At 31.0% G+C, this 26,438-nt stretch overlaps 1 protein-coding gene across 15 annotated transcripts in view; it reads right to left on the bottom strand.

Moving 5' to 3' along the window:
• The window catches only part of dac (dachshund family transcription factor), a 302,887-nt gene that overhangs the window by 246,254 nt on the left and 30,195 nt on the right, over nucleotides 1-26,438 (bottom strand). For 9 of the 15 annotated variants that reach the window (XM_088277138.1, XM_088277148.1, XM_088277142.1 and 6 more), the window contains exon 2: nucleotides 8,880-8,906. The exons of the other annotated variants lie outside the window; for them this stretch is intronic. In XM_088277138.1, coding sequence (XP_088133264.1) covers nucleotides 8,880-8,906 — 27 coding nt within the window. The remainder of the gene's footprint in view (nucleotides 1-8,879; nucleotides 8,907-26,438) is intronic. 15 annotated transcript variants of the gene reach the window in all.

The following is a 26,438-nucleotide window of genomic DNA, read 5'->3' on the forward strand; positions in this document are numbered from 1 at the left end:
CAGCGAGAGGTCCTCAAACGAAATTTAACCGTCAAAAATAGAACAGCCGCGAAATAGTTCATAGTTTGGCGCCTTTTTGATCAAAGCGCGCCAAAATCCCGCTACGCCGGCGCTACCTGGCGCCAATGGAGCGTAGCTTAAGCAAATATTTTAGGGTGCGAATTCAAACGCCGAAACAAAATATTGACTACCCGGTAAATACGCAACTAGCGATGCCTAATCATCGGAAAATAAGGGTACTAAAGGAAAGTGGTAAACCAATAACCCGTCCCTAATAATTACGCCGAGATTTTACTCGATAACCTTTTACTAAGTTCACTGACGCTCGACGGTAAGGTTATGTTCCGGAATAAAACTAAAGACCCAATTAAACAATTGGCGGAACTAATCGATGCTCGGGAAACCTGATTCATGATTTGAATATTATTTTAATGAATCATTTCAGTTGGTAAGGTGTTCTTTTATAGGAAATTTATTATGACATTATTTTTTAATTCTACGCGCATAATATTTATGATGTGAACGTTTCTGCATTGTAATAACCTATGTATTTAATTACAACTTATGTTAGCGACTACAATATGCGGTCTGGAGCAGGTAGTATGAAACATGGTATTTTTATATTGTAATATACTTGTTTTAAAAGTAATTCGTACATAGATTTTCAAATTCAATTTAATCAATAAGAATTAATATATACATTACAAACTAACATTTAAAGGGTATAAGTTAAAAACACAAATAATAAAAAAGTAAGCTAGAAGGCTCTTGTTTAAGATGTAGAAGAATCCCGCTTCGGAATACCCCCTCAGACACATGGAACAGATCAATATCCGGCGTGATATTGTTCAGCATAGCGGTGGCTCTTCCCACAGGCATAACCATCAGCAGGTTGGTCCTGTATATAGGAATGCGAAACAATATATGCCGACGCTGTCTTAGGTACTATCGGGAACATACAGACCAATGCTCCGGATGATTTTAAGATTATCGATCATACCACGCAATAATCGGTAAAATGCGTAATTAAATACACATTCCTTCTTGTCTCTAAACTATGGTAACCAAGAATACCCTGGAGAAACTCGGTCGGGTAGAGCCAAGAATAATTAATACCTGTACTCTCTCATGTAGGGATATGTCAGAGACTTCTAGATTTTTCGTTTACCACTGAATATAAATATAAATTCAGCCAAATGACGCCATAGCAATCCACCTAATATTATTGTTATTCCGACAACAGTATTTAATCCGAATCACGCAGTTTTCCATTAAAAGCTACATTAACCTTTATAAGAGATATGTAAACACCGGGCAGCTAAATACAAGTACAATTCCGCAACCCGAATGATTAACACATTGCGTAATAATCGATCAAACACATCGAATGATTGCTTACCGAGAGAATCCATAATACATTATATCGGCTATACGACATATCTACATATTACTTATCTCACTTATTCATATTTACTTTGCTCAGTGTTTTCGCTATAAAACAACGAATCATGTACTTAATGAAAAAAGGATAGATTACGATAAATGCATTTCATATTAAACGCTTATAGGAGATACCAATGAGCATTTTTTGATGGAAAGATAAAACTAATAAGCTTAACCAAAAACGCGACTCGATTCGATGATATTTTTTTATATGTTTCATAAAGAAATTAACAAATAATTTATTTAAAATGATATAAATCTCGTTTTTGCGAGACTATTTCTACAATAATACCTTACGGCTAGACATCCTTATCATGATTTTGTTTATTACTTAACATGTATCTAACGATGTATTATTTCTGTGATTATCAGCCGTAACAATGCATTGTATATGATATTCACATAACAACACGTTTTAAAAACGTTTTTTTCCTGAGTTAAATTTTCTAGTTTGAAAAAATCTGTGAAAATTATATATAAATATTTATTTATAAATACATTATGTATATATATATATATATATATATATATATATATATATATATATATATATATATATATATATATATATATATATGTATATTAATATATATATATATATATATATATATATATATATATATATATATATAAATATATATATATATATATATTTACATATATGTAACCAAAATAAGGCTCACCAAGCTTTGCATCCACCGTGTAGTCAAGCCGGAATAAACGTTAATTTATAGTATTAATTTATTTGTTTTTACATGAATTTTTACACATATTTTTCTAGCTCATGTATTGAAGTAAAAAGTTTAGATAAATTCCTTTATATAAGAAATGCAAACATACAAAATAATATTTAGTTAATGGATAGCCTGTAGTAAAAAAACGGGTAGCCAGATAAAAGATAGACCTAGAAACGCATGAACCAATTCTTGATAAGGACTTTGTAAGGGTTCCGACAATTCAACTTAATCCACACATTTGTAAAGGGATAATGTACTGCGGTAGACATCATTCAAGTCTCAAGTAGGCCAATGACACAAATTACTAAATGCGACCAGTAATTCTAGAATATATGTAAAAAGGACCAAGGCGTTAGTTTGTGATATAAAAATGTACATAAGTAATGTTTATCTTTTTTTTATGACATCCATGTTTTAAAACCAACATATAAATAGTTTTTTTAAGCGATAAAAATGAGTTTATTTGAGTACATATATGTACCTACATATATACTCTTCAGAATATCAATCTGCCGCCACTCTGATAGATTTTATACGGTAATAGTCAAAGAAGAAGATCGATATTCATAGCAACTTTTTATTTATCTGAATAAATTTTATTAAAAATTAAAATATTTAATTATTATAGTCCGCCTCCGTAGTGTAATGGTCAGCACGCTCGGCTACCGTTCTGGAGGTCCCGGGTTCGATTCCCAAGGGGGGTAAAAATAAAATAAGTGATTTTTTCACTGTAATATTTATTCAATATTACCATGGACTGGTACCTGAAGCGGAGGGCTGATCACCGTTCCTTCATGTGTAAAACGATCATGATAACACTGCGTTTATAAGACCCAGTGCCCTATGCACCATTGGGGTGCGGATAAGGGTTTTATTATTTTATTAATTATTATTTAGAAATTAATATTTGATTGAATATAATTATGATTATTTCAAAATATTTTTAAAGCCTCCACTCGTTTGCAAGTGACTTTGACAATAAAATACATTGCGATAGTAAAAAAAAAGATAAAAGAGGAGATGGAGAGATGGGGAGAAAAAAAAACATATTCAACTGAAGTTGGGTTATTAAATTAAATTCAACATCGTGGAAATAAAAGATTTATATTAAGAATATAATTATCTAGACAGCGAATTTAACAGAATATAAATTTTGCATTAGATATTGATTATTTATTTATTTATTATTATTATAATTATTTATTTTATAAGAATTATGTATTGTACAATATATTAAAATATAAGGTTTTGTACATGGCAAATATTTTTAAAAATCTATAAAAACATAGTCTATTATTATACTACATATTTGAACAACTTTTTATTTCATATTGGTTTTTTGTATTTTTATCGTTTAAAAAAACAATATGGATTGTATACAAATATTTGAAAGCCCTTCAAATGGTATTTTACGAAAAAGGCGCTTTATAAATTATCCAAATTTGTTATTATTTGTAGGTATTATTATTTGTTGCTACGAAATACATTCATATATAAAAAAAACTGATACTTTGTTTGGGATTTGAAAAACTTGTTTCAAATCAACTTATTGTTATTTAACTAACACAAACATATAACTGTTTCATTTACCAATAATCACACATTTTCATACACAATCGTAGCACACTTGTGAGGGTGTATACGTATGCATATCCCAGCCACTGTAACAGTACAGTGAGCACTTAAGATCTCACAGATGCGAGACGCGGCTGTCCCAGATATGAAAATCGATCACAAGTACTCGCAGCCCTTAGTTGTTTCAACCCACATGATGGAGATATTTTTTAGCGCCCCATCCCCCACTCAGGGTACCTACCCTTACGCCTCGGGCGGCATAATAACAAACACACGCTTCTGGCTGCAGCGATACTGCACTTTTGTTTATGCAACATCTTTTTTTAGAGCGAGGCTGATGCGTTCATTTTTATAATCTGTTTCCCTTTCTGGGAATGTTATTTTTACTATGTATAGATATTGATGGTGGTATATTAATACATCTGTCAAATTGTGTATCAGTAACCATTCTACTTGTTTTTTTTTTTAACTTTAGCAATAAAAAAGGGTTATTTTTTTCTTAAAAAACCATTAAACTAGTTTTAAAATTTGCGCTTCAATAAAAACACGAAAGACATTTTTGAGTAAAACTCGAAACAAAAAAATTGTAAAAAAATATAACTGTTTTTTTTTTCAACTGGCGTAGTAAAGTTTTTTAAATCAATACTCCATCTTGACTCGAGACCCAATGTTTTCATTTAAAAAGAAATAAAAAATTCTTAATTGTAAATACTTAACATAATCATAATATTTTGACTGCATCCAAATATTTATTCTCAAATCAGGTTTTTGTCCACTTATGAGTTATATTTAATTTTTATTTTGATATATCAACAAACATAATGAATACGGATGTATGGATATTCACGACCTATGAAACTAGCTTACGGCTAGTTTAAGAGATCACTTTATAAACGTGTAGCATTCACCATTATCGATGATTGACAACCAAGCTATCGTGGTAGACTGTGTAGGTGAACTGTAGTACAACAGTTTACAAACGAAAAATATTTTAAAAATGAGTTAAATTTAATTAAAAAATGTTTAAACTGGCTTAAAAGGATAAAATGTTCCTGAGTATTAACATACAAAATAGCTGACACGATAACGTTTCACGAAGGTTTTTTAGTTGATCGGCAACTCGGTAAATAGTGCACGCATAAAGAGGTTGTAGAGAAGAGTGAACAAACTAGTTTTTTTTTCCACGTTTGATAGGATTACATTGTAAGCGCAGTGCATCTGCTACTGCAGATAAAATGAAAAACACGGATATTATTCAAAACAATAATTGAGGATTACGTCGAAACGTTTTCACACGAATCAGTGAACTCGGAGGGCATTGTATGAAGTCCGCAGTGTAGCAGGCGTTAACTAGAGGAACTAAATTACATGGTCCATAAATATGAATCGACAAAGAGCTGCAATTACTTTAATGATAATTGACCCTAATGATATCTGTAATTCTTATAGATCTCACATCTCTACTGCCTTTTGTATTTTACTTTGTGATTAATAAGACACTAATTAAGATAAAAATTAAAGAACGGTTTCTTTATCGTTGTTCAGTGCAAGAATTAAACTTAACTGATGAACTACACATTGTATATCATTGTTATTGTACAAAATTTTCGGAATCATTCACGATTGCATGTTGCAACTGCAGTGTATATTGTAGTGGTTACAGCATTTGGCTACCACGCTTGAGGTCCCAGATTCAATTATCAGTGGGAGTCAAAATAAATCATTCGTTTTTTTTCATTCAAATGTTTGTTTACTATTGCTCCTGGACTGGTAGCGCAGGATAATCACTTTGATTTTTACTAACGATAAACGTAAGATTGCATCAATATGATGCAGTGCCCTATGCACCATTAATAACGGATGAGTTGAAAGAAGAGTATCACCATAACTTACATTTTTTCTTTTAAATTATACTATATTTAAATTAAAATATCACTGATGAACTAACTACCTTTAGTATTAAAACAACTGGCTGAAACATTATTTTTAAAAATTGAACTATTGTATTATTACTTATATCATAGTAGTCAACATATTTGACTTAAATGTATGGGGTCTCTGGTTCGAATTTGATCGTTTAAAAAAAGCATTTTTTTAGATTATTGTACCTTGCCATCAAGTTATTTACAATCACTATAAAGCGACTTCGGTCCAATTTAGTAGCTTATGCATTTTTAAATGATTGCAATGTAATTTTTTTTTTAAATTTATATTTGAAGCACTAACATTGTGATTTTACATTTTATGATTAAAATGTAGCTTTGTTTTACAATCACAAAAAATATTTTATTATAACTTAATTATAATGTCTATCGGTTTCGAAGCTAACCGCTTCCTTATCAAGACTGATTAATACTATTAGTATTAATCAGTCTTGATAAAGAAGCGGTTAGCTTCGAAACCGGTAAACATTATAATTAAGTTATAATAAAATGTTTATATTGATTTTAAAACAAAGTTACTTTTTAATTATTTTATATTATTATGATGGAAAAATTTAATCCATCGTTTCAATTTCAAATTGATCATAGATTTTTAAAATACATAGTGGAAGATGTCGTGTACTTTTTATGTACATTTGTACATACCATATATTTGTCGCCACTATTCATGCCCTTAGTTAAATTTCAAGAGGTCTCCTTCCAGATGCAAGGGATGATAATTGAAAGTCGTAACACATTTCACAAAAAACATGTTTTTGAATCACATTAATAGCTCCTTTTGTGAGTGGCCGTTGTATTGTGTTTTGGGTTGTCATTGCAAGCACGCTCCGGTTGGGAAAAAGGTTTTTTTTTTCAAAAACGGCAACACCATTCCGTGTCCCGTGTTTTGTCAAAACTACACGCAATTCGGTGATGGAACAATGGATGAAGTAAAATGCTACGCGCATCACAGCCCGTCTATGGAAATTGCACTTCAATTCAGGGGAGTTAAACCAAAGGTCCACGAAATGAAATTAGAAATTTACTACAAATAAGAAAAAACGTTATTACTTTGACGAATATTATGTATGAAGTTTATTAACTATATATTTTTTTAGTAGTAGTAGCTACACTGGAAAAAGGTAGTTCGATGTATTTGAAAGCAATATCTTTTATATCTTCTGCATTTTCGCGTTTCTCATTCGAAATGTCGTGTAAGTCAACATTATATTATTTATTGAATCGGCATTGACTTTGTGGAATAACATGTTGATTACTTTTTAAAAAACTTGTATATATAATATCACTTTGTTATACACAACTAGTTGCGAAAAATTCAGTTATTTTCATCTACAGGTGAATAGTAAAATACTAAATTGTAACTGTGAGGTGAATAGTAAAACTCACTATTACCATTTGCTATTTTACTATTCACCTGTAACTGTAGTTTTCGAAACTAGTCAATAAAACTTATTAAGTTGAATTATACAAATGTTTACTTTTAAATTTTAATTCGTCAACTTTGATAAATAGGTTTCATTCATTTTGTATTATTTTAAATGATTTTTATAATTTCTCAAGCACATAGATCTCTTCTTACAAATTATTAATATCAAATATTGATCAAAGGCAGAATTGATTTATTTCTATTCATTTCTCGTATGTGTCATGTTGTGAGTGCTTTAAGCGGTCCTCGCTTGGTCTCCCCTGATTATAGATGTCAGGAGCTTAAGCCGTCCCAGCGGGAGGCACGGAAGCCGTGCCAGAAGGCCCTAACATGCCTGGATGGGCGTGAAATCCTCCGCCTAACTAGCGCCGCGCATCACTACACATGGCGTTCTACCCTCCGGTCGCCGGGGGTAGCTACTTCCACATTCTGCACAGCCTCAACGGTCTCCTGAAGGCTCAAACAACTGCATTTAATGGGACATATTGTATCGGCGATCAATATTCACAAGCTAGTTTGAAATTGTTTTATTAATCTAAGTTTTACTTAGTAAATACCATTGTTTCTTAAAATCGATTGTGACACGTGTTTCGTTGCAATCTGCATCACCGTAAGATCATGTGTTATGCATTGAAATACGTGTCATAATAGATTTTAAGAAAAAGTGGTATTTACTACGTTAAACTTAAATAAACAAAATGTGACTGCCGAACCAATTGATAAAATTAGTTTAAAATCTTCCAGTGATTTTTGAAGCTCGAATTTATCGTGTTTTGTTTGAAATCTAAGAAATTTTACACAATATAGGTTCAAATTCAAGCAATAACAATGATACAGTTATGTTTAAACATACATTAAGTAATGAAATTAAATTATAAATTAAAACGGAGCATGCGGGAAAAATCATAATCGGGTACAAACATACGTATGTAAATACAAAATAAACAAAAATTTCAATTTTTGAATACAAACTGGGGTGTAACCTGGATTGCGATACTTGCTTTGCATTTTGCAGTGATTTTACAGAGACAAAGAAAAGGTCTTTGCGTTTATTTCAAACGACATCAAAACAATCTGAATATACACATAGACATTTTGGACAGAAACAGAAAAAAAATTGCACGAATGAAACACATAACTACAAGCTTTTCAAAACAATAATGGACGGATTATCAAAGTGGATTGAGACTGAAAATCCCGTTTTTTATCCGCGAATACTTCTACGTACAATTACCAGCCATAATGTTACAATCGAAAATAGTAATAAAGCGAAGTTAAAAAATACGATCGTATTATTCGTGCAAGTTCCCGTAAATAGTCTATAAAATGAATGGTATTGCGAGACGAACAGGCTGAATCTGATGGTACGTTAATACGTTCTCGCCCAAGCAAATGCGAATATCAAGGAGGCATTGAGTGTCGTCACCGATTGTAGGACCACGCGCACACTCGGCTGATATGACAGATGCACGTAGAAGCTAGTCAGTGGTAATCCGTCCGTTAGGTTAACCTGGCGCTTGTTCGGAAGCATATTCCCGTTCCGGTGGCAGATTGTGCGGATCGCAGCAAGCGGCGCACCCAGGCTAACACCCCGCCGACCGGAAGCGACCGGAGAGCGACCGAGAGCTCCCGGGAAGCCAACGAGAGCTCCCGGGAAGCTAGCGAGAGCTCCCGGGAAGCTAGCGAGAGCTCCCGGGAAGCTAACGGAAGCTACCGGCTAACTGACGCGGGGGAGGGACAGGGGGGAGTTCATACCTGTCGGGCGCTTTCATAGACAGGCACCTGAAAAAGAAAAAAATTCGAACCAATTCGTTGAAAGAAAATTTTCAGGAGGACGCTTAGTGCTGCTAATGCGACGTCTTGCTGAAATGCTGAATTTACTAGGAATAACCAAAAACACTTCGCCACAAATTCAAAGATCTTGACGATGTAAATGTAATAACATCGAAATTAATGAACTCCCTCCCGCCCCTTAAATCCCTCCTAAATCATTATTTCATTTCGAATTTTAGTAAATGTTATACTGTATTATTTACTGATATCATAAACGTCATAATGTATTAGTTTCCTAATATAATTAAAGTTCAAGCCTTTGCGTATTACGAACTGTGAAAAATGAACATGGGTACTTTGTAGAATAAACATCGATTTTTTAATTTTGGGTTTTACATGCGATAGTTAAATTTGCGACACACAATACACAAACGAAGTAATGGGAAACATTATTTGAAGGTAATAAGAATACAAAAATATATACCCTTTTGACAGCTGTGATTGATTGAACACGACGTATTTCAATTCACTAGTTAATAGGAAAAATTGAAATATGTATGTATAAGAAAATGTTCCTTTTAAATGACCGAACAAAATTAGTTTATACAATATTTAGTGTATTTAATAAGTGACTGTTTGTTATTATTTCAAGTATTCCGTATATATATTTTTCAAAAATTAATATTAATTTAATATTTAAATGGTTGATACAAGTCGTGAGCCCCATAAATGCTCAGATTTCCATAGTATTCCTCATCTTTTTAGAGATTAGATTTGAAAAAAATAGTCATTCGACCACCATACAACATTACATTGAAAATATTTTTTATCCAAATTTAATTATCATCTTTTATTTACCGATATGTTATTTGATACCATCAGCCGTATCGATAAATAAAAGGTCATACTGTTTATTTTATGAATTATGAAAATGTTCCCATAACAGAGCGGAATAAAGCATGGGGTGACAAGCAATTAAGATATAAGGGAGAACGATAAACGCGATCCATTTGACCCCATGAACAAAAACTATTCGAATCAACTCATTGTGAATTTATAATACAATATAAAAATGCTCAATGTATACATGTTTTATTGAATATTGATGAATGCTGAAATGCACAATAGATAGATATATTATTGTCATTGATATTTGACTATTGAATCATTATTGCACACAAAAAACACAAATAATCTACCAACAATACGACGTTTATTCATACATTAAAAAAGCAAAGATTGTAATTGTTGATATGAAATTATTGTACATTAAAATTATGTAAATTACGAATATATATGATAATTTTAGATGATTTAAAATATGTTAATTAATGAAACAGGAGATATAATATCATTTATTGATTCGGAATTGTCGTATGTCAAATTTCAATTGTCAAAAAGTGAATTTTAAAATTGAAAATGGATATTTTATTAGATTGAAAAGACAATCGTTTATACAATTTTGATTATATTTTGAAATACGATTAATATTGCAAGACAAAATAATCAAAATTACTTTAGCAGGAACATTTACGAGTATATCGGTATTAAGGGATTTTCTTGAATTTTAAAATGTAAAGTATTAAAACTTATATAAAATCTCAACTGATTGAAAGTGTGAAAAGTATTTCAGAGATTTTTTATTATTGATTATATCTCTTTACGTTTATTTCAATAAATTTTAGAGTTTACATTATTTTTATTTCATATTAAACAACCAAAATAGTACAAGTATTTTATTTTACATATGTGCCTACCATAAACACATTTATATGCATTATATTAATTTATTTAATCTTAACATACACTTTGTTTATTATTTTAATACTGCCCGTTGTTAGAGACCTTTTTCAATAAATCATCTTTCTTTTAGGACCTTTTCTGATACAGGATACCTTTGACTGTTCATTTCCTGCTAGGGACCGTTATAACATATTGATTATATTTGATTGCAGAAAAAAATGAGGAAAACTATTATTTATTTTATTGGAATCGTTTATATCGATATCATTTCATTATTTTTTTACTAAATAAGTACGTTAATTTAAAATTGTTGGGATTGACAGGGCTATTTTATTCGCCGTACACATCATGATTATGTAATCGTCACCTACAGACGCAAATGTGTACATAGGAATTAATGGTGACAGATGCAAAGCATTTATGTGTTGCGAATGAATTGACACTTATTAAACTTGATTTGTGTGTCACAGTGTCCGGTAGGGGTGTTACTAAGTCAATGGGTCGTGGGTACATTGAAGGAATACATTAAAACATCCTGTTAAAAAACATTTCAGTTAATTTACGTAGTAAAATCCATTAAAACATTTGCTTTGGAAATACATAAATCAGTGTTTAGTAAACATTAAGATTTAATATCTATTCGAGGATCCAATTATTATTTTAATCTTTCCGATCGGTCATAAACCGCCAGAATCCCGCTGTGTCTAAGATCGTTCGCAGAATCATCCATTGTTACTCAAACCAGGATTGCAAACAGTGAATTCATACAACACCTCGTTCTGTTAGCATCAGTCCAAGAAGTAAACAGTAAACTATTACAAAAGAAATACACAAAAAGATAGTTAAAAGATGATAGAAACGTGCAGAATATGAATATTTACATAATATTATAATCTCGGCGAATCTGAATGGAGCAACGCGGAAGATATCAAATAGTAGACGGATAGCAATGTTTACCCTCCGAAAATAAACACGCTCAAAATTTCATGAACCCTCTGCCGGTCTTGACTAATGACGTTTAATAGTTCATATTTTTGGTGAATTAATTTTGCGAGTTACAAGATTTCGGGTTCAGCAACCCTCGGGCAGGGGGGTGTCTTGAGAAGGAGGGGGGGTTTGTGCCTCAGAGGGGAATTTCAGGGGGGTTCCGGGAGGCTTCAGCGCACTCCTGGATGGGTACTCACCCACCCCTCGCGAGGAAGGCGGATTACCAAGGAAAACACCGAATGTAACTTGATATTACAACATATCTTCACCGAGTAACCGTTCCTGGAGTCCTGGTAATTTTGATTCGAGGTGATGAAACTTATTAGGTAAGTACACATTTTAAATTAAATACTTATGTTTTGATTGTTTTCGTAACTGGTTATACTGTTTTTTGCAATTGTAACACACTTTCAACATATTCTTCTGATTCTTTATATAAGTAAAAACATTGTTTAATCATTGTTATAAGTAAAAACATTATTTTTGAAGCATATATGTAAATATCTAACATTTATCTATCATTTTTTAATGAAACATTGTTTTGTCTTCAATGGTGTATAGGGCACTGCATCATATTGATACAGTATTACTCGTATATCAATCGATACTTACATGAAGGCAAGATAATCAATCCTTCGCTTTATGTATCAGTTTGGAGTAATATTAAAGTAAATATTGGAGTTAAAAGTCGTTAATATTTATTATGATCACCTTGGAAACAGAACCCGCGGCTTCCAGCTTGGTAGTCAAATGTGTTAACCATTACACTATATTTGACATTTAGCCATTTTGATATGGATTCTCTTATGGAATATTTAATAATGATCTGTATTTTTTAAATAAATTAAAAAGTCATTTTACAGTTCACAGTTTTTTTACGAAATCATTATTGACGTTTTTATGATTTCATTTCTGAAAATTACCAGCGCACAATATTAATTAAAAATATCATAATTATTTCAGGAATTTAATGGAGACGCGAGCAATAATATAATATCTTGTACAGACGAAATGTAAGAAGCAAATCTTGGGTTACTTGTTATAAGCATGTTAATTAGACTGAATCAAATATTCCACTGTCTCACCCCTCGCCCTCTGCAACCAAACAACCCTCATCCCCCAACCCTTACATATTTCTAAGTCAGTTATAACGTTTTTAAAATGAGTCATTTGACCCCTTAAATTTTCTTTTCGGAAAGGTCATTAATCTGATTTCATTCCGATTTTATCTGTTGGAATTAAGCTAAGCACAATTAATCAAATTTGATTAATTATTTGGACTATTGTGAAGCACAGTGTCAGCGTCTTACTAGTTCATATTCTTGATAAGTGAAAACGAATTTCTTATCGTAATATTTCCTGCTGGTTTTGTACCATTATTTTTCTAGATAATTCTAGTGTTATGGAATCTATCACACTTTTATATTCTTTTACGGAAAACAGTATTCTTTGGAACATTCCAGGTGTTTTTATTCGTGTAAATATTTAACTATTTCAAGATGACGTCGTTATGTACAGTTAAACCTGGGATCAAAATATTTTTGTATCTAATAAACTCCTTATTGACCGAATAAAAAAAATATCTAGATAATTTTGTATTTTGTTTCCATAAAAAAAAACTAACTAACTGACCATTACAAAGCGTCTCCACAGGGTAGGTAGAGAGAATAGAACGCCACACCAATCTGTCTTTGAGAACAATTTTCGCTTATTCCACATCCACGCATCTCCTCATACATACCCACCGAAACTCCTCACGAGCTAACCACATTCAAGTGTTTGAATCATTTAATCATCCCAAGTTTAAATCGGTCTTCCTCCTCTCCTATTTCCAACTACATCCGCCTCATACATTTTTTACTGTTCTTTCCCCAATCATTCGTTACACATGTCCAAATCATCATTAATTTGATCGATAATGCTTTCTCTTAACCTTGCATTCCTTAATTATTTCAATAATTTACCATATATCCACACGTTCGTCTGAGAGATCGCATTTACACTTCATTTAGACTTCTTTCATTTAAAAAACAACTATTAATATCAACAATCACTTGATTCTCTTTAAAAAAACAATTTATTGTACATGCAATATTGTTTTATTGTATTTTATAACATATTTTTTTCGTTGTAACACAATCAAGTGATTGTTGATATTAATAGTTGTTTTTTAAATGAAAGAAGTCTAAATGCGATCTCTCAATCGAACGTGAGGATATATGGTAAATTGGTGAAATAATGAAGGAATACAAGACTAAAATGAGCATTATCGATTAAATTGATCATATGATTTGGACATGCAACATTATTTTTATTATATTTTTTTTACATATTATTTTCGATGTAGCACTTTTGTTAAAGTAGGGTAAATGTTCAAAAAACATTTACGATGTATTCTCCCTCGTGTGAGGGTGGCTTTATTTACCTTCCGTACATATTTGATAAATCCGCGTTGCGTCTGATAATGGGATCGGGATCTATTTAATATTTCGGGCCTTTCCTTCGTAATTTACATGCATGAAACATTAATTAGTAATCACGACTGTAGATTTGTCTAGCAAGTTATAAATTTGAATTACATCATCAGATGAACGAGTGAGGCAAGGGTTATTTATTTACCCCGCACTCGGATTGCGTTCTGAATATTTGATTCGGAATCCGTCTTTTGGATGAAATTCGTACCGAACTTTCTGGGATACGAATCGAGTTTTCTTCCTATTACCAACTTTGCCATGTGAAATTATGATTTTAATTTGGCCTTGCATATTTTAGACATACGCCACCGTGATCTCTAATCTCTCCCTCCTTACTTTAATTAAAAGTTTTTTTTTTATTTAAAAAAATATAAATATTTGTGTTTTTATTATTTACACATATATTTCAATTTCATCCCGTTTCTGTGAGCCTAAGCGGCTTATTATTAGAAATAGGTATCAAATTGTGGTAGAATGGGGTTCGAACCGAGAAATTTGACTTAAGAGTCCGCGACACTAACCATGGGACCAGAACCCGACACACATGTAGTATACCTAATGTTTTTTATATGCCTATTTACTGTAACTGTTATTTGTTTTATTTTTTACACTTATCCTTTCGTTTTTTTTTTAATTTGTTACTTTCTTATTGGTTTTTCAGTCTCATTAACCTTAATCTCATGTCTTTATACATGTAACTTATGTATATAATATGTTTAAAATAAATAAATGAATATTATATTTCAATGGGTAATTAAAGTGCTGGTTGAATAAACATAAAATTTTAATATTAATATTTCATGGTCCTATATCATTTTGTCCGCTTCTGTGGTGTTAAGCTACCGTTCTGGTGACCCCGGGTTCGATTCCCAGGTTGAATGATTTTACACTCTTATATTTATTCAATAAATATTACTTGACTGGTCCTTAAATGATCACCTTGCCTTTATTTATGTAACGATCAAGATAACACTGCGGATAAAGGTTAGAAGAATATCATCTCTTAAATACCTATACATATCGTGATATAGAAATACTATTATATATTTCAGAGAACACAGGACTTAGTTGAACTGATGATTGTATGATTATTCCGAAACCGTTCGTCGTAAAGTAGAATTTTTAAGTGGAATTTCACAAAGTGAGAAATGAATAACAAGGGAGTGTTAAGTTTAATTTTTTTAAACAATTCAATCGTAAAAATCGCAATGAAACACCTAAAAGCATAATATTTATATTTAACAAGTAGGTACATCGTAAACTCTTTTTTTAATCATTATATTTCTTTCAATGTAATCCTAAGTATACAGATTCTTCAAATTCCTCTTTTTGAGAGTACTTAACGTAATAATTCACCCTTTAAAATAAAATATAACCCTGATTAACTCTAATACCAGTCAGCTACCCCTTACAGCTGCCTTCATTTGTTTCTCTACCTTAGATTTCATTTTTTAAGTATTTATTAAGCTACCTATTTGTATTCCTTCGTAATTAATGCCGCCTTATGCCCACTTTTACTCGAACAGCGAAAAAAACATTTTTAGTACTAATCTTAAATAATTCCTCGAAACTTTGAGTGATACCTGAGATTTGTTAACTCTTATTTTTATTTTTGTTGTTCCCAAATAATAATAAGTCTGCTTGCATTGAAACGAGTAGTTAGCACGTTCAGCTAGTGTACGAATGTCTACGGTTCATTTCCTATATAGGTCAAGATGAAAAATATGCTGAGTATATTAAAATAAAATCATATGTTCTCTTCCAGCTTAAGAGTATATCCTTGTTTGTATTTTATTGACATTTAAGAAAAAAAAGTAAAAGTTAGAATGATTTTATTGACATTCCATGAGAGTCATTTTAAAGTAAATATTCATATTTTATCTTACTACGAAATTTAAAAATATTTTTAATGAAAATATTGTAATGAACGTCGATTTAACTGTAAGAGGATATATTGAAGCAGAAGATTAATGTGTTTGATAAATTTTGCTGCTAAATTTGATTTGTTTATGAAGAAAAAACTTCAAAAAGTAACTGTTTTTGCAGGATTTTTTAAAGATACTCCAATATGAATTATCATACAATTTTACATGCTTGTCACAAGTAAATTTAGAAGTAAAATTCACAAACAGACCTCTTTAAAATACTACTATTTTTTAATTAGTGAAATGCACTGCCGACAATGTCAATCACTGGTCGCCTCTAACATCAAATAAAAATAATAAATATTAAATATATTTTTCTAACATAACTCTAGATAGACACAGAAGAGCTGAATTACAATATTATATGAATAATCGAAAACAAATGTTGAAATATATATTACACACAGTATGTAGATATCATATATTTTACCGCATAGAATTTAGCAAATGATAAATCTTTTTATTTCTTTGTTTATCGCTCTTAATAGATCTATTTCAATATGCTTAAGCGTCCGTTCTAACTGGAGTAGGTAATTTTATTTCAACACTTTTCCATATTAGCCTATGCGAGGTAGAACAGTCGAGGAATAGTCATAAATCATCCTCTGATTACGGAAACAGTCTGCACGCCACCCGTCCCATCCATTGCAATCATTGGAATCTATGCATCATCAGGTTTGTGTACGTTGAGCTTGGTAGAACACCAGCGTACAACAACTGACTTATTAAGACATTGTTTTCAAAATAAATGCTGGAAATTCAGAAATTGCGTTCAATTACATCGGTTATTCGTTGCATTCGGTTAAGACGTTAACACCTGTTAAAATATTTTAACGGGTGTTAAGATCTTAACTTTACATACAACAAAAAAATATAGGTGTTTTTTTTAATGAATTTAAATTAAGCTACGTCTTTTTGTTCATGCGGCATTATTTACTAATTTATTTATTATGGTAGATTGGTTTTCTCCTATAAAATCAATTCAGGATATCAAAAAAACAAACTTCATTATTGCTTGTGATATCTAAATTTTACTCAATTAAATACTTTAAAAAAATCAAAGGTAAGTATATAAGACTGCCAAAAATAGAGTCGCAAAATTGTATAATGTATAAGGGTTTTAAAATGTATGATAAGATGCCTGAATACTCGTATATGAAGATTGAAAAGAGTCAGAAAGAATTTTTAAAAAATATTTTGTTTACTGTAAGATGTAAATATTTGCGTATGTGATATAAATTAAGTGTAAAAAGTAGTTTGTATTGAAATTAATATAAGCTTACTAAAGAAATAATAAAAAAATACGAGGGAAGTAGAAAATTCAAAATTGCTGTTACGCATTGTAAAATGAATTTAGGATACTTTTTTTCTTTTTAACACCGTGTTATTAGAATTCGTATAAAAAGGGAGTTGTACTTTAAAACTACTATGCAATTTTTTAAAAGCCTATTTAAATATTAACGATACGTTAAATTGCACTGCACATTATAATGAAGCTACAAAACATTAATTAAATTTATAATGACAGTAAAGAGTTATTAATATCTTAACTAATGTGCTAAGAATAGCCACCGCGGTACGAAATATATGCAGACAATGTTAAATTAACGTAGAGGCGTGTTTATTAGATTTGATTTATAGTAGGGAATTTTTTGAATCGATTCCACTCGTAAGCGCGTAGTTTTTCTTTGATCAAATTTACGATTTCGTAACAAAATTTATAATACAATTTCAAAGATTCCGTACACACGTCTGTATAAAATATTAATTAAACTTCAAATATCTCAATTAAAGTAATTACAAAGCAGCCTGGAAATTCACACTCGTACATTTTTATTACTTCTACCAGTTAGAGTATCGTCTATCTATCTATATCCATACAATTTTCATAAAATTGAGTTCGTATGTAAGTACAAAGAAAATTACATGATAAATATACATGAGCTTTGATATAAATCTTACGTACATTTTTTATCGTTTGGTTGTTTTTTTTTTGTTATTCTACGCGCTAAGCAATTCATGTGCTATTGATTTTTATCAATTGTTTTATTATTTAAACTAACTATAAAAATTAATTTTATTTTGCCTTATTATTGTTTATTTATTTGCATCATATGTTGGATTTTCACCCCTTGGATACATATCATAGCTATTTGAATTGAAATGAGGCATCCATCGTTTTTTATGGCTATATATCTATACTAAAAAAAAATTGCAACTGATGGCAGCCGTGACTCTCTACTAAATTAACTAACTAACTAACCACCACACACCTCCCCTACTGGGGTAAGCAGAGAGAATAGAAGGCCACATCAATCTGTCTTTACAAATAATCTTTATCGTTTCCATATTCATGCGTTTCCTCATACTATACAAACCCACCGATTATACCGACTCCTGACCAATAAATAAATAAATTAAAAATTAAAAATATCATCACCAATTATGAATTCCATAACTGTGTTTATTTTTTTGTCCGATCACCATGCGAATCCTACATGTGTTCGTACATTCGTATATCATATTATGCATCCACGTATGCTATCAGTGCTAAAGAAATTATCTCGTGAAAATGCTAAGTGCACTTAATGACAGTTATCAATACACTTTTACATTGTTGATAGTTCTCTTGGATATCACACACCTACTTATTACACATATGCTAATATACTACCTTACTAAACGCAAATAGGGTATCTACAGCCAATTAGAAGAAGTTAGACATTTTATACGCATTATTATACATTTGAAATTTGAAATTGTTTTTTTTTTTAATTTTATATAATAAAACCAACAATTTGCAGACTGTGCAGACCCCGAATTAATCATTTATATTATTTCTTTGGCATCTCAACATAGATGAAGAAGAATATGGAAGTCTGGGCATTTACGGAGCTTACGACCGTCATAGACTGGTTTCAGTGATCACTTACACACGTGTAACATTCACCAATTCTGTCCTTGATTAACAACCACACTACTAAAATTCTCGGAACTTAAGTACAGACTTTTTCCATTTGTATCCGAGGTCCGAATCCTGGATTATAATCACGTACATGAGAAACGCTAGAGAATACCATTTTAATTTTATTATTTGTAGCTTATAATTTGACCAGTTAATTTATTTACAATATTTTCAGTGTGTCCAAATACTTGTTCGCAAATCTGGATTATCTCTAATTACGAGTATTTTTTTATATTATTCAATAACAACTTTACATTGTTATATAACAAATAACATAAAAAATAACTCCTGATTGGAGATAATCCATATATGTGAACAATTATTTGGACAGACTCAAATTGTTTTCCGAATTAATCCATTAAAATACCGATACATATCAGTTACCCCTTATGCGCTTAGCACGGCAGTGTATAGTAACATAGCCTCATAAACATTCAGCTACTGTGTAACAAGCCGAGTACGCACTTGTGTTTCCTTAAAGCAATTAGATTGCATGCAATGTGTTTGCGGGGCAATTATTGTCTGAATTAACTGACAAACCTGGCATAACGTTACGAATTACGACCAATTCTGTATAATTATTAAAAGGCAAACAACTCGACTTAATTAAAATAAAAATAATAACAATACTCTCAGGACTGTTCCGTTTGATTGTTTCGCGATAAAAAACGTTGACACTTTTCCACTTAGATACATAAATTTTCCAGTTAATTTTTCATAATTATAAACTTTTATATGCAAATTGTATTGAAGACCGGCTACCAAGTTTAATAGGATTCATGGGAAAGCAATCTACATGAACTTACCTTACTATTATCAGTGAACTATACATGTACCGATCCCATCCTAGAAGAATTGAAGAACCAATACAAGCGATTTGACATTCTGATATCGTATAAATCATGGGAGTAATACTGAGTAGGGCTGGATTATGTGATTCCTTTATACAATGTGTAATATTCACCATTCTACCTGTGACTAACAACCACATTATTCAAATTCGGAAATTCTATTTATGCTTCGATTGAAAATATCTTAGGCTTGCTACTTCTTTGGAGCCATCTCTGGTTGAAATTGATATATTTTGTTAGTAGCAGAAACCTTCATGAAATGTATGTAAGTTCTTTCCCAATTATTTAACATACTAGATAACGTCAGAGAGTGTCATTTTCAATTTAAATAAACTTTTTCAAGTAATAGAAATACAAATTTAAAAAAAATTATAACGTATTTTTACTGTCCAAATTTTAGTTCACAAATTCTGGGTTTGCTAAACTTAGGCATTATTTATATCATGATATAAATAAATAAAAAAATTACTTACAAAGAATTGAGATGTGATGTATCAATTGTTTAATTATTTAGTAAATATTTTTATGAAATTTTTAAGGCATAATTGAAATAATATCTACCCTTTTTACTTAACATACTATACATATAATATGTATATGTAGTCAAGCGCCCTGAGGTAGTGTTTTAAGAAATTGGCGCTATTTAAATTATTATCAACAAATACAAAGTATAATTTTGTTCGGTCATTTAATAAGAACATTTTCTTATATATACATATTTCAATTTTTCATAATTACTTGTTAAATAGTTTAAAAGTATATTGGCAGTTACTGTAATAACAAACCCTTCCTAAACATCTCGTATGTAATATAATATGTAGTAAGTTGCAATCGTTTAGATTGTCTGGGTGTGCAGTAAAAATGCAACCCTTCTCCGGCGAGTGCAATTAATATTATCTACCTGCAAGTCCTGAACACGTACGTAAATACGAAATCGATCGGATATTACGAATTCTAAATGGCCCATGCAATGTGAGCCGGCTATAGCGATTTCCACAATTCAAGTGTTCGTGTGACGCAATAATTGGAGTGCAAGACGGAATAGCTAACTAACGTGATCCCGCAACATGATGCGTTACTTCCAACCTCCCTACTTTACAACCCACTTCTACACTTTCAACCTCAGACCTGGCGAACTTGAGAAAACTGGGGTGATCCAAAAATATTAATAAAATTATAGGATGAATACAAGTCTTTATTTCTTGAATGTTTTTCGCAGATACTTTGTGGCACAGTTTATAAACTTTATAAAATTAAACAACTTTGTTTTATCCACTTTTTTATTATTAGTACACTTTAACCTACCGGTTTCGACAAGAATCTTGTCATCATCAAGTCGTTATACCTACATGTTTATTTTATAATATATTTTTTGACATCGCAACATAGATAAGGAGAATATGGAAGTCTGGGCTTTTGTGGGGCTTACGACCGTCATAGGCTGGTTAAGTGATCACTTTACACACGTGTAACTATCATATACCAATTCTACCCATTCTATTCTACCAATTCTACCCATGATTGACAACCCAACAACTCAATTTTTTAAACTTCTGTATACATATATCATTCAATTTCCAAACATATTGGTGAGATGACATCTATTGGTGAGATGAAATAAGCTTTTTATTGAGCATAAACTCATTCATTTGTATGTACGAGTATGTGAGGTCCGAATCCTGAATTATAATAAAATACATGAGAAACGCCAGAAAATATCATTTATACTTTATTATTTTAGCTTATAATATGGCCAGTTAATTTATTTACAACATTTTGAGTGTGTCTAAATACTTGTTCATAAATCTGGATTATCTCCAATTATAGGAGTACTTTCAGTTGTGCTGTAGCAAAACGCTTAAAAAGTAGTGGAGTTTTCGATATCTCAACGCTATGAGCCGTGTTTAATATTACGTGTATTGTCATGGTCAACAGATGGCGCTGCTATTGGGATGAAGCACTGTTTTTAAAAAGACAAAAATATTTTTTTATTTGTTACATGTAGATAAAAACACGCGCATAATCGAATGCAATGTGCCAAAATTTTATAGAAATTGTTAAATAAATTTTGTAAAATTGTGATTTTGCATCGATTTTTATTTGTACAGATTACGTTATATTAGATGTCAATATGATTTGACAGAAAGAGATGTTCTCAGAACATAATACGTCCCATTTGAAATTGTTATGGCTTATTCGTGTCTTAATAATAGCCCCCATAAGAAGAGTGCTCAAAATGTCGTGACTCCAGTTCCTTGCGTTTGAAGCGTTCTGACAGAATCGCTCGCACTGCTACAAGGAGTCAAGTTGATTGCAATAATCCAAACAAGACCTACTGAATGACCTGATACTTGATACGAAGGGGCTGTGCGAGTAGCTCGGAGAACACGCAACTTGATGCAAAATGAATAATTTGCGTGCGAGGTAAAAAGGTTTTATTTTAAGTAAATACGAAAATAACAGAACGAATTATAAAATCTTCGAAACACGATGCTTAAATTGTGATCTTTATCTTGCCGGCAATTGATATAATTTTTTCGAAACCCATCGCACACCATTTTATGCATAAATTTCCGCCATTGAATAAATTCATAGCACGAAAAATTAACGCAAATTAATTATAATTACTATGAACTTTGAAAGAAAAAAGTACATTCAATTTACAAGATAATTTTGAGTTCAGTTGAGTTCACTGCCAAACTTATTATTTGAAAATCAAGTTTATAAAGTAGTATTACTCAAAGTGAAAGATGAATGACAAGGATGGTGTTATATTACCATACCACAACGTAAACAATGCTTTACATACAAAATTTACTATTTTTCCCAAATAATTTCCCTTTATATGAAGATATTTAAGTTCAATCTCGTTGTATTTCTCAGAATTATCTGGAGTTTTGAAAAACTACTGCATGATATTCAGCGGATAAAAAAATATATCGTTTTTTAATAAGTAATAAAATCATTTAATTGTACTCAATATTTTCATAATTTATTTCTGTGAAACATCCTTGTTTTACGTTTCTTAATTTGCCCATTCATCGAAATAACTAAGCTTTATATTTGTTGCAAAGTACGAGCGAAATCTTTCTAACCGAGTTTAATTATACTTTGATTTCCGCTATAATTTATTGTTGGAGGGTCTCGATTCGGGTTTATTAGTCTAATTAAAAATTCTCGTTCCGAATTTCATCATCTGTTGAGCAGAGGAGAGATATGACGGGTGCTCCGACTCTTCAAATTCCTTTTTTTCCGTTTTTGCAATTAATCACATTCTTTATTTCGAAATACTCCCGCCGTATAATATACGACTGCGGCCTTTTCTAACCCTTTATTTCGAAAATTACCACCCCAATGTTTTAACGCTAGGCACCTATCCGCGCTATTCACACTGAATATCTCGGGAAAGAATTTGCGAAAATATTACGCCGTATCGAATTACGGGCATTGCGAAGGGTGTTTATGCAAATACTTGAGTCAATCAGAGAACAAGTACTTATTAACTTATCACTCACGGGGAGTTGTATTTCAAACAAATGTTCTCGTTGAAATAAATACAAAATAAAACACTTGAATTATATAATACCGCTTTCTGGGTTCATTAATGTCAACAAAACTAGTTTCGAGAAATACAGATTTTCTATATATATTTTTGAAGTGTTTTATTATCATATTTAAATCATCATGTCATTCAGAAAGGTAATACCAAATGAATAAATAATTATGGTTGAAAAACTATTGAAAAAAAAACAAACAAATAACAACACTTCTTTCTCAAACATCCTATATCTACAGTAAATAAGCGAATACAATTCTCATGACAAACGTCATTTTCTAACATACAAAAACCATGTTTTTCTTATGACATTTACGTGTACCTACATGCAATATTTGAAAAATGATCTTTATTGATTAGTAAACTATGAATTTAATCATAGATGAAATATTATTCGATATTTTTTTAAACATCCATCCTTTTTATTCTAACATAAATACTTACAATGGCCGTAAAGAGTTTTTCTTAAGTAAAAAATATTTATTTCAATTATTTTTTTCAGCAATTTGTTATGAAAACACGAATCAAGAAAATTCTAATGTAAATAATTGTTTGATTGTATTTAAATTTATTTGTACTATGTGTTTCGATGATGATATATTTTTTGTATAGTTGATGAGTACAAAGACCTAAGCAAAACGTTAAAGCATAAAAAAAATTAAACGAACCGTCTAAATGATTCTCCGAATCGATCGCACATAAGCACCAATCTCCCTTTAGTCATCATTCAAATATGAATATGGCTTTCAATTCAGTAGTCCCTATTGATAATTACTATTCTGTATGTATGCAGTAGGTATGGCTCGGCGGGTAGGGACCAAAAAACTAATATTGCCACGGGAACAATAATCTCCTTTGAATAAAAAGAACTAATATTAAATGTAACAGATCAGCATGATGAGGCAACAATGGCTGAACGGGGAACGCTTTTTACCAACTGCAGCAAACATATTGAACACTCGCACATCAGATGAGAGGAAAAAATAGATACTTAATTCAAGAGAGCTTTATTCTGATCGCGATAATATTTATTAAAAATTGACAAACACCCGTTAAATCTTATGCGGAAATTTAAAATATTCATGTGATGCAAATTTTGTTGTTGTTGTTAGTATGTCGTATTTACAAATGTTATTTTATCATACTTCATACATTTTTACTCTTGATTCTGTTATTTTCTGGGTTTACACCTTTTTTTATTTTTTTATTTTTTTTTAATATTTATTCTTTAAGCTTCGTACACTGTTTGATTGATGTTACAATGGTTATAGACAAATTTATATTGTAAAAAATATATACATTTCGAAATTATAATTGTATATTTTGACAAATCAATTTTTTTAGAAAGTTTTATCTATTTTTTAGTGTTTGTATTTATTATTTTAAATATAAGTAATAGGTCTTGTGGTATATTACAAAAAAAATTTTCAATTTTCATGGGATAGTTTACAAATTTATAATATTTCGACGCTTTTGTTTGAACGCGCATCAATCCGAATCAGTTCACTTCCGCTGGAGAATCACAATAGCGGTTCGGATTGCATAATATCTGGAGAAATATGCATCCGCGAAACCTGCATATCCATCCGGCATTGTGGGGCGCCCTTATAGCATCTAATATCCACATAAGTGGCCTACAAAGGGTCCGATCTCTCTCACTACAATGATACAACAAAACAAAGCAACTGCAGTAGCCATGTTTGAAATTGTTTTTTCACATGCCTAGCGTGCGTCCCTCTCTAACGCGCACATTTTAGTATTTGCTTTTTATTTCAATATCATCATCCCCTGCCGTTTTTTACAGCCCCTAACAGTGTGCCTATTTTGATGGAAAGAATCAAATTGTATCAACTTTACAAGTATAATAGATAGGTCGCTCGGAAATTGAATACGGCCGTATGAATCGCCAGAAATCTGAATGATAATAATAATTTTAATTTGATGGCGAATGTTTGACAGCGCTTAGATGCGATTGAATATATGTATGTATGTATAAAAAAGGGTCTCTAAAGTTCTTACATAGTTAATCTGTTCACCCATTTTGGAAACGCATTTAAACAAATTTACATGCATATAAGTATAATATATGAACACACTTAGCTACATACTATGAGTGACACAATACAAAACATACCTACATAGGTGCCTTTATATATTTATTTGGGAAAAAGGGTTGGTGTAATATGTATTACATGTACATGTGTCATTTGTGTGATGGTTTAAGTTATTATTAATACATAGTGCATTTTGTTAAAGTATGTGTTCATGGTCTTTACGAAATTAGAATTACCCATTAAATGTATTTAACATTTTTATTGTTGTATCCGACTATATCCAACGACTGTCAATAGTACTCGGGCATTAATGATAAAAATGAAATATTGTTTTTAATTTATTTTTAATGAAATATTAATCTTATCGTGGTAGCTAGAGACTTGTGAGACAAAACCAAACACCACCCAAAAATTAAAAATGATCATAATGTATTTTGTCAATATTCGATGGTGGTTTAGTGGAAAATATTTCCATGATTTGTCTCTGGTCTTTTCTACTCCCCTTACCGCGTTTCCTAGACATTTAGTAAAATAATAATCGATAATATTTTAGAAGCATATTTATAACTATGTATCTACATAGAATTAATATATTATTTTCATATCCTCAGCACTCACATTATGAAGTGCTAAAGGTGAAAAATGCAATTAAACCTGACACGAGCAGAATGAGAGCGGCTAAGATCTGACCTTACACTTCATCAGGAGTTCTTAATCTTTTATTTCATATAAAATAAATATATCATAGAACAATCAAAATAGATTTCTTGGTGCCAACATAATTTTAAAACTTATCGCTGCCTTGAATCCGTACTTGGTATTTTTATGTGCATCGAATGCTCCATATGTAATAGTTATATGGTTTATATAAATTCGCTGTTGGCTTGATTTAAAATTACTAGAAACAATATTTTATTTAAATAATATATTATGTGCTTCTATATATAATAATGCACAACAAAAAAAAAAAACAAAATTGTTTTATT

The sequence above is a fragment of the Brachycentrus maculatus genome, unplaced genomic scaffold (genome assembly GCF_059751285.1).
Source record: "Brachycentrus maculatus isolate JH-2025_06_01 unplaced genomic scaffold, ASM5975128v1 h1tg000039l, whole genome shotgun sequence".
In the NCBI taxonomy this organism is placed as follows: Eukaryota; Metazoa; Arthropoda; class Insecta; order Trichoptera; family Brachycentridae; genus Brachycentrus; species Brachycentrus maculatus.